This window comes from Prunus avium, chromosome 6 (genome assembly GCF_965620075.1).
Source record: "Prunus avium chromosome 6, drPruAviu1.hap1.1, whole genome shotgun sequence".
Taxonomy (NCBI): Eukaryota; Viridiplantae; Streptophyta; class Magnoliopsida; order Rosales; family Rosaceae; genus Prunus; species Prunus avium.
The window spans coordinates 12,209,267-12,219,377 of NC_142289.1; the positions used below are offsets into that span (position 1 = coordinate 12,209,267).

The following is a 10,111-nucleotide window of genomic DNA, read 5'->3' on the forward strand; positions in this document are numbered from 1 at the left end:
ATCCTTTTATCCTTATTGTCTCCCAAAATTGTTGTTTTTTGTTAGACAACGTTTTTTGCGGGGCACAGAAAACCCCCCACCTTCTACATCATATATGGTTTCAATCATTATGGACCGATCATTTTAGGCCTTCTGGTCATTCAAAATGAAAATACTTGCCTCGTTTCGGAAGTAGAAATTCTTACTCTGCGTGTATGTGTAAAATATCGTTTTCAAAATCATAAATACAATATCGTTTTCAAAATCATAAAATATCACTTCATTGACAATACAAAAGTTACAAGTGTCATGCTCCACAAGAAACACTTACATGAAACGGCATGGTATGTCACGCGTGATAATTTTTTCACATAACAGACTGTAATTGCCTAAAAATAGCAAAAGTACAATACTATTCCCGTTTCATACAAGTATTTCTGTCAAAATGAAATTCATGTTGACGCAGATTTTCCACCGTGAAACATCAAATTGTCAATTTAGTGGCACACGTTAAAAATGATGAGTCCAAAAATAACTTTAATTAATTAAAGAAAGTGGACCCCAGAGTCAATGATATCATCCCCTTATCTTCGTTTCTTTTTTCTCTGATGGAATAATATCTCTCCACTGTTTACTTGTCCAAATTGCGGGAGAGGAATGTGATTCGCATGCATCAAACGGTAATAAAATATTTGATAAAAACAATTAAAAAAAGGGTAATAAAATATGGCAATTTAATCATAGAAGGTATAATTAGCTTACGTGGTACGCGGGGAAGGAAGCATATCTCTCCACGGTGCACCGCCACACCATACAATCACAGCTCAACACCTTTCCCACTCCCAAACTCCCCCTACATATATCCGTTGCTGGATACGTGCACTTATTCCCAGCTAATTAAGCTCAAAACCCAAACACGAAGAAAGCAGAGAGTAGAGAGAGAGAGAGAGAGAGAGAGAGAGAGAGAGAGAAAGAGCAAAAACATGTCGTTTGGGGTGGAGTTAACGTCGTCTCCGGAGGGTCATGAGGATGCCAACAACGAACGGCTGGATTTGATTGATCCAACGGCTCCCAACTGGTCACTTCCCAGCGAGACTTTTCTCAGAGCAGCTATGTCTCTCAAGGACCAGGTATGTTACATGTCGTATGTTGAGGTCAGCTTCGTAATTCAACACCTATCGTTGGTCAGATTTGAACTCAGAAATCGTTTCACCTCCTTTAATTTTTGGATTTGGATTTATTTATTTTTAAATTTCGGATGCAGGTGGTGCAGGCCACGTGGGAAGGAGGAGAGGATTCGGGTTCGGGTCTGCGGACGGGTATGGTGTTGGATCCGACAGTGTATACGGGTTTGCTTGGTACGGCTTTTACGTGTTTGAGGTCTTACGAGGCAACCGGTAACCGGCAGGACTTGGTGCTGTCCGCAGAGGTTGTCGACAAGTGCGCGACCGTCGAACGTGCGTCCACAAGGTAAATTACGTTAAATGTATTGTTACAGGTCTTGTCGGTTGTCGGTTGTCAGTTGGGGGTTGGGGGTTGGGTTTGTTATGGGACGTTGAGTTACTGAGCTGAAGTAATTACATTACATGTTCCTTCCGTCAGAAGTAGCAAGTCATGTTCCAAGTTTTTTCCTCTGCCGTGCTTTCTTTCAAATCATAATTTGGAAGCTTTTTCTTTTATGTTTTCGATGAATTATTTTTGTCTATATATCAAACCTGTATCCATTAAATATTTGATGTTATTGTCATCCAACTGTAGATATTTTTTTTCTTTTTCAATTATGCAAGGACATTATTTGTCAGCTAATATATGCAAGTCAGGTGATTCGTTAAATTTTAGAAGAGGACTTTATACAAGTTAACGTGGTTTTTTATCCGTAGATGGATATTTGGAGAATGCTAACAATCTTCTCTCTAATTTCTTTTTTTGACTTACTCTATTTTCAAAGGGTAAAGTAAGATTTGACCAAAGTTTTAGGGGGCACTATAGTAAATAAGCCAATCTATTTTTTAGGACCTTCTCCCTTTTCAGAATTACATGTGTCACTTGCTTATCCTTGAAACAATGTCATTAATATACCAGACAATCTAACTTTTGTTTTCTAAGTTTACCATTTACTAAATATATTAATAAAATAATAATATATTTAATTAATTAATTACACATAATAAATTAAGTCTCTCCGTCTTCGTCCTTTCCCATCAAATCCCTCCCACTTATCATCAACCGCCCTCTTCCCACCCCACCCCACCCAACCCAACCCCACTTTTTAGTTAGCAATAAGTGAAGTAATCACAATGTGGAAGACCTTTTAAAAAAGAAACAAAAAATCGTAAATTAAATGAACCTGGAATTATCTTCTTCCCTTTTTTGAGGCAGGATATGTCAAGGATATTTTAGCTAATTTGTCTCTATTATTATTAATGGACATTCTTGGTTTATGCAGGCACATGACGTTTTTATGTGGTAGAGGAGGAGTTTACGCCATTGGAGCTGTAGTGGCCAATTTGATTGGCGACCATCAAAGGCGTGACTTGTATTTGAACCTTTTCCTTGAGGTATAAATATCGATCTAAGTCTCCAATTCATCTTAATATCTCTTATCGTTTTTATTTATTGAGTACGAACGATTGGGAGAGGGAGTTTTACACAAATATTCATTGGGTGTATGGATGGAGGTGGAAGAGCTCAACCAACTGAACTATACCCTACTGGCATCTCTGTCGTATTTTTAGTACAACTTCTATTACCTATCTATTTATGGATTTTATAATATACAATAATGCTATTTGCCAACTTGTATTAGAGAGGAGGTCAACAATTTGGTCAATAAATATGGTACTGATAGAATCTCTCATAATGTCTTTCGAGTATATTCTTACCAACAATATCTATCTTGGAATATCTTTGCTTCTTTTTTTTTTTTCTCCTTTCTCTCTGGCCCGTTGGAAATATCAGGTCACCAGTTAAAATCTATACATTCTACAAAGTCAAAAGATGTTGCTTGTACGGAAAATTAAACTAACTGTCTGTGCTAATACAAGCAACTTTCTATGGAAGCTTATCCGCACCCTGAGTCTTCCTGTTTTTGGATCAGCTCCTTCTCCATCCTTGAGATGGAGAGGATTGTTTTCCCCTCTTCCTGTAGATCAAAGTTTTGAATTTTTTTTCCCGGGACACAACGAGTGACAAAATAAGTAATGCTACAATATGGTTGAACGTAGTGGGCAAAACTGCTCTCGTTAGGATCAGTTTGCAAGATGTCAGGGACTTAAATTACCAACTAATGTAGTTAGCACCTCCCTCAAAATTATCTTTACTTTAGAACGTGTATGGTTGATAATGGCCAGTCAGTTGGGTTGGACTTGGAAGGTTCAATGTATCTGCTCTAAATTTTGTTTTGATAGAACCTTTAAAGCTGGAAGATTAGGTGCCGGTTATATAATACTTATTGGGTTGATCATGTGTAGGTAGCACAAGAGAAGGCCCTCTCAGTTGGACCAGAGGAAGGTGGTTTTGGAATGTCATATGATCTTCTATATGGGAGAGCTGGTTTTTTATGGGCAGCTTTGTTCATAAACAAGTATCTTGGACAAGAGAAGGTGCCAAGTGATCTTCTATTGCCTGTGGTGGATGCTGTGTTGGCTGGAGGTAGGGCAGGTGCATCTGATAACCCTTCCTGCCCACTCATGTACAGGTGGCATGGGACAAGGTATTTAGGGGCAGCCAATGGCCTGGCTGGAATTTTGCAAGTCCTACTTCACTTCCCCCTTTCTAAAGAGGATGCAGAGGATGTGAAGGCAACTCTCAGATATATGATGGCTACTAGGTTCCCTCATAGTGGAAACTACCCTTCAAGTGAAGGGAACCCCAGAGACAAGTTTGTGCATTGGTCTCATGGTGCAGCTGGCATGGCCATAACCCTGTGCAAGGCATCACAGGTTGGTGCCTCTCCTGCACAAATTTACTTTTCCTAATGCAATAATGCTAGAGGGAATACATTTTCTAATCATGATATAATTAATCACGCAAGTGACCATTGGTAGGTTAATTGGTAGTTTAATTATAATACTGAGTGAATGTGGTCAGAAGATGCGATCCCTTTAACATTTTCCTTTAGCAAGGCTTCGAAGTATGGAGGTCCATTCGTTATGCCCTAAATTGTGTACAATGCCTTGAGAATTTATGTTATGGTGCTTGGCCTTTTCTTCTGAATCCAAAATCCTCGAAGTTTGCTAGCACAAAATGGTCCATGTATGTGTGTATTTATTGTCTGTCTGTCTATCTACTAATCTAGACGAATTAATGGTTGCTTGTCTCTTTTCTTCTTTAGGTGTTTCCAGGAGACAGGGAATTTCGCGATGCTGCGATAGAAGCAGGAGAAGTTGTGTGGAAGAATGGCTTGCTGAAGAAGGTAGGACTTGCTGATGGTGTGGCTGGGAATGCCTATGCCTTCCTTTCTCTCTACCGTCTGACCGGAGAAACCATATATGAAGGGAGAGCAAAGGCATTCGCAACCTTCTTGTATCACAATGGTAGAGAACTTGTGACTGTGGGGGACACTCATGGGGCTGAACATGCCTATTCCCTTTTTCAAGGACTTGCCGGAACAGCTTGCCTCTGGTTTGATCTGCACGTGCCCGAAAACGCCAGGTTCCCAGGTTATGAACTGTAGGCAATTGAGGAAGCTTTATATGCGAATTAAATCTTCTTATTATGAGATTAAGTGGAAAAATGTTAGTATATGATCGTATCCTAACATGTATATATATTTTAGTGTGTACTTAAGTGAGCAGTTGTAATCTTAAATTCCATAATATATAAAGTGGAAAAATGAGATTGTTGGTCCCAAACACACAAGGTTTGATTTTCCCTTGTGTCTTGAAGTCAACCAGCAGAAATGTATTGGTTATGAATGGGTTTGTTTGTATGATGAAATTAGAATACTTTGGTAGCTGGATAGGGTTAAATAAAGCCCAAATTATTGAAAAGGTCATGATGCGAAGCAAATTTTATATTAATAGTTGTTTGCAATTGCTTGTTATGTGCAAGCGTTGAAGGATCATGCCTCCACCAACTTAATATATGTTTTTATCCAGAATTACTCCCAAATGAGTCGTAAATAACAATTTTCATAACAAAAAACAAAATTTTGAACCTAATGAATCCGATGAAGAACTATTAAAGAAAAAGGTGAGAACGAAAATCGAAAATCAAACATCTCAATGATTTGAGCTCCCCACGACCACGACAACTATCTCAACAATCTTGATAGGAAAAATTAGTATTGATCACAAGTAATTAGTGAAATAAACTCACAGTAAATGACCAACAAAACTATATATGATAACACCCATTCTCGGTGCTTGAAGTTCAATGGACGTCTATCTCCTAGGAACTCAACTCCCATTTGCTTTCAAATTCCCAACAAATCTTAGATTTGGTGTGCAAGAATACACAAGAATATTATCTCTCTTTTTGGTATTGCATCAGTCTTAATCAGTGGTTAATTTGACATGAAATGTCATTCATATCACCATTGAAAAAGATATTGCATTCTTTCTTCCTTGATAGGGATGTATGATTAGATGCACCTCCCTCATATACTGGTAACATAAAAAGAGGGTTTCCACATCTCTGCATGCACATATATAGCTGGCTGCTGTGCATTATTTAGACAGCTTCTGCTAGAAAACAAAAAACAAAATAAAATAAAACATAGGACTTCAAAGTTAAAACGCCAAAAACACTTGGGGTGTAGCAAGCAAGATTAGATCCAAATGATGAGCAATCAAGATTAATTATGCGATGAGAGGGCCTGGAGATGGCATGTTGTTGATATGGAGTGTGGGCCAAAGTTGTCGAATAGCGAGAGGTTAGAGATGGCTGTACGCACAGGTGTTTGACGTTGGAGAGAAGACAGGTTTTCGACCACTGGCTCAATAACCAACTTACAATTTGGACCACTAGCTCAATAACGGGGCAAGATGGAAGGGAATTATTATAATTTTTTTGTATATGAAATTGTTAAGACTTTGAAGCATGTTTATTTCGTCCACAACATGTTTGCCGTTGCTTACACCGTATGGCAATCACTATTGCGAGTGCTGTAAAGTGCTAATTCAGCTGATCAGTCTCCTATCGAAATCGAATTTCTATTTCTGAATATGGGGCACATTTTTAAACGTGTTTCCAAATGAAAGAGAAAACCAAAACTTCTAAGTTTGCCTTTTTAATTAGGTATGGCAAGAGCTTTCACAATTCTTCTTCTTTATATATTTGGGTTGCTTTTTGTTAGTTTCTTCTTTGAGTGTGGACTTATGCATTGAATTGCATGAATCTTTTAAGCAAAAGAATCATTGCACGTGGTTTTGAGCTTAGGCTCTAATAAATTGTAACCATTCATTTCTTAGGTCAAAATTGAAAGATTATCTTCGTAAAAATTCACTTAAATCGGGAAGCATTATTTAGTTATCAACGGTAACCAAATAAATACATAAAAACAACATTTTTCAATAAATAATGAAAATATTCACGATAATAATCATAGTGTTATAAATATATGGAAGGGTTATTTACTCAAATGATCCTTAAACTTATACCCAAGTTGCATTTTGGTCCCTCAACTAAATTATTGGTTCAAATAGTCTACCAACTCTTTATTAATCGAGCTCAGGTAATTAAAAATAACTCTTTAATTACCTGTGGTCCAAGTAATTAAATCCATAAATTACCTCTAGTCTAGGTAGTTATACCCTCTAGCCCAGCTAATTGAACTCATATAATATCTTGGTATGGATCTTTAAACTCAACTGAGATAAAAATCCATACAAAATTTCTTTGGAAAAAAAAAACACTATTACATGGAAGACATGTACATATGTATATAAATATGAACCCCCAGAAAAAACTGCTTAAGAAAACTCAAGAAAAAAACACTTACCTGTAAGGCATGTACATATATACCTGTATGTCAGGTACATAATTTTATGTGGGTGCTTGTCTGATCGATTGGTATAATATGTGAGTCTTTACTTTTTATTGATTAAATTGTATTTTATCTATATATTAGGAATATTATCAAGGAAAAAAAATTCAAAATTCAAAATTCAAAATTTGGAATTCAATTTTAAGGAAATAATGCATTAAATTTAGATTTTCAATGTGTTTTCCTTATTTACCTAAAAGGGTAAAATCGACACAACAAAAAAGTAATAAATATCAAAGGACCTACATCTAAAACCAAAAACACGAGGACTAGACCCAATGACAGCTAATCGTTTTGGACCTAGATCTAAGAACCCCTAAAAAAAATTACATTTCGATATTTAATGATAGGTTTTCAAGTTCTCTTTTAAGAATTATCCCGATTGGTTCAATTGCAAAATTGTTAAGTTATTTGAGTATTCGATTATTATTTTAGTTTTATCTAACGAAATGTATTTTTGTTTTTATACATTTGAGGAGATGATCAAATAGTTTTCTATTTGAATGATTTTTTTCAAAATATAACCCCGTGTAAATATTAAAAATAGACGAATTCGATCGTTGAGTTATATTTTGAAGTAGCCTTTGAAGATACATGCATTTGGTTTGAAATAAACATGCGTTCAAAGCGCCATAATTAATACCAACTGTTGGCGGCGCAAATCTCACGGCCTGGTGCTCCGGGCCGAGGGGCTATGCGTTAACACGTGACGTCCTTCTTTTGGATGCGGTGCGGTTGTGCGCGGGCGTGCCAGCACGGTCTACCGTGCGTCGAGATGGTGATGTGGTTCGGATAGAATGGTTTAAGTGGTGCGCCTGTTTTGAGTCTGACTTCTAATCAAATGATTGTGGCCGAGAGAGGAACTGATCTCGGCCGTCAGGTTCACGGCCTGAGCTACAAGGCCGTTTAGTGGTGGTGTTGATGGTGGGTTTTGGGCGGTGCTCCTGTTCGTTGCTCAGAGAGCTACGGTCGTATGATATATGGGGTGAATGAGAGAGTAACAGAGATGGTGCTCCGGCGCTTTGAAAATCAAGAGTCGTATGATATATTTGATGAATGGATTTTCTTACAATCTATCACTACTCCTAAGAAAGCAAGTAAAGGTATTCAAAGTGCATTACAGGAAAATATAATTTGCTCAGTGGGAGGCTTTTGGTTTGGTGTTTGAACCCTTTGAATGTAGCTTGAGCTTGGTATTTATAGGAAGAGCTCTGGAGGAGTAATCGAGGCTGAAAATTTGCATGATGGAGCCTGATCAGAGCAAGTGGATAGTCCAATCGACATTTGGGATCGTGAAGCATGGTGTTGTGACCTCATAAATCCTGGTAAATCTCGGCGGCCGCCTTGATCGTGGGTTCTGCGCCTCTGGCCGTGGGGATGCATTTAATGCCCTGGTCTGGTGGTTGGTGATCTAACCTCAAGTTGCAAGAATATTTGTAAGAATGTTTGCGCCTAACCACTCTGATTTTTATCACCAAATCCTGACTTTAGTCACTTCCCTTCTTCCCTCGTGCATTAAATGCCTTATTGCTGCTAGTGGGTTTGCTAGTCAGAGGTGTTACTTCATTAAATGAAGTGTGGGACCTTGCTGCCACGTGGCGATTTGACTATAATATCTTTGGCCGTGTCTTTTTCGCCCTTCGGCCTCGGCCCATAATGCCACGGTCGAGGCCGAGATGATTATGCCTTTGCAGCTCTTCCTTTGTCTCTAGGAAGACAAAACGCCATGTTCCGGTTCATGAATAGGTGCTAGGGCCGAGCGGAAACTTCTTCGGTCATTTTTACGACCGTGATTTATTAGGCACAAACACCAACATTGTTTTTGGAGTGCTGCTATTTCTACTCATGTCCTACTTCCTCATTCACCTTATCTTCCCACCCACCATGTAAATTTAAAAAAACACAATCTTATCTTTCCACCCACTATTATTCCTAAAACACCCTTTAATTAATACCTCTCTCTCTCTCTCTCTCTCTCTCTCTCTCTCTCTCATGCCCCACCACTTCGCCACTATACCCACAATATATGAGCATGGCTTGGCTTCTTAAGATTAAGGAGGAATTCCTCCTCAATTTTAAGGAGCCAAGCTTTTTCCATTTGAATCTACCAAGTATGAAAATTTATTGGCAATTGATGCATCTTATTTTCCATCTCCTAACAACCAAGGATGGCACTATGAGGTTGTGTATCAATTACAGACAACTGAATAAGGTGACAGTGCGTAACCGGTATCCTTTGCCTCGTATTGATGATTTGTTCAATCAGTTAAAGGTGCCAAGTACTTTTCCAAGATTGATTTAAGATCGGGATACCACCAACTAAGAGTCAGAGAAGAAGATATTCATAAGACGGCATTTAGGACCCGTTACGGCCATTACGAGTTCTTAGTGATGCCTTTCAGATTGACTAATGCCCAGCAGCATTTATGGATCTCATGAACAGAATGTTCCGACCTTACTTGGATCGCTTTGTGATTGTGTTCATAGATGACATCTTAGTATACTTCATAGATGACATCTTAGTATACTCACGGAGTTTGGAGGCTCATAAGAAACATTTGAGATTAGTATTGAAGACTTTGAGGAGAAAGTAGTTGTATGCCAAGTTTAGTAAATGCCAGCTCTGGTTGGATATAGTGGATTTTCTTGGACATGTGATTTCAGCAGAAGGAATTTACGTGGACCCTCGGAAGGTGGAAACAGTAGTAAATTGGGTACAACCTACTAGGGTGACTGAAGTGAGGAGTTTTCTTGGGTTGGAAGGCTATTATTGTTGTTTTGTGAAAGGTTTCTCTACGACAGCTGCACCCCTCACTCGGGTAACAAGGAAAGGAGTCAAATTTGTGTGGATTGAGGGATGTGAACAGAGTTTTCAGGAGCTTAAGAAGCGATTGACCACCGCACCTGTTTTGGCTCTTTCGTATAACACGAGAAATTTTGTGATCTACAGTGATGCGTCATTACAAGGTTTGAGATGTGTATTGATGCAATATGATCGGGTGATTGCTTATGTCTCGAGGCAACTCAAGAAGCATGAGCAGAATTACCCTACCCATGACTTGGAACTCGCTGCAGTTGTGTTTGCCCTTAAAATTTGGCGACACTACTTGTATGGAGAGACATGTCAGATCTTCACTGATCACA

At 38.5% G+C, this 10,111-nt stretch overlaps 1 protein-coding gene across 1 annotated transcript; it reads left to right on the forward strand.

Annotated features, from left to right (window-relative positions):
* Window positions 1–808: 808 nt before the first annotated feature.
* On the forward strand, window positions 809–4,895 carry GCL1 (GCR2-like 1). The gene is made up of 5 exons (XM_088255220.1): window positions 809–1,109; window positions 1,244–1,449; window positions 2,426–2,537; window positions 3,450–3,920; window positions 4,313–4,895. Exons 1-5 carry the CDS (start codon window positions 963–965, stop codon window positions 4,652–4,654), a joined length of 1,278 nt encoding a protein of 425 aa, XP_088111346.1. The 5' UTR covers window positions 809–962; the 3' UTR covers window positions 4,655–4,895.
* Window positions 4,896–10,111: the final 5,216 nt, after the last annotated feature.

Coding starts and splice junctions, on each gene's coding strand:
- GCL1 (XM_088255220.1), top strand. CDS start 963: ATGTCGTTTGGGGTGGAGTTAACGTCGTCTCCGGAGGGTCATGAGGAT. Junction 1,110..1,243: donor CTATGTCTCTCAAGGACCAG/GTATGTTACATG, acceptor TTTCGGATGCAG/GTGGTGCAGGCCACGTGGGA. Junction 1,450..2,425: donor GTCGAACGTGCGTCCACAAG/GTAAATTACGTT, acceptor TGGTTTATGCAG/GCACATGACGTTTTTATGTG.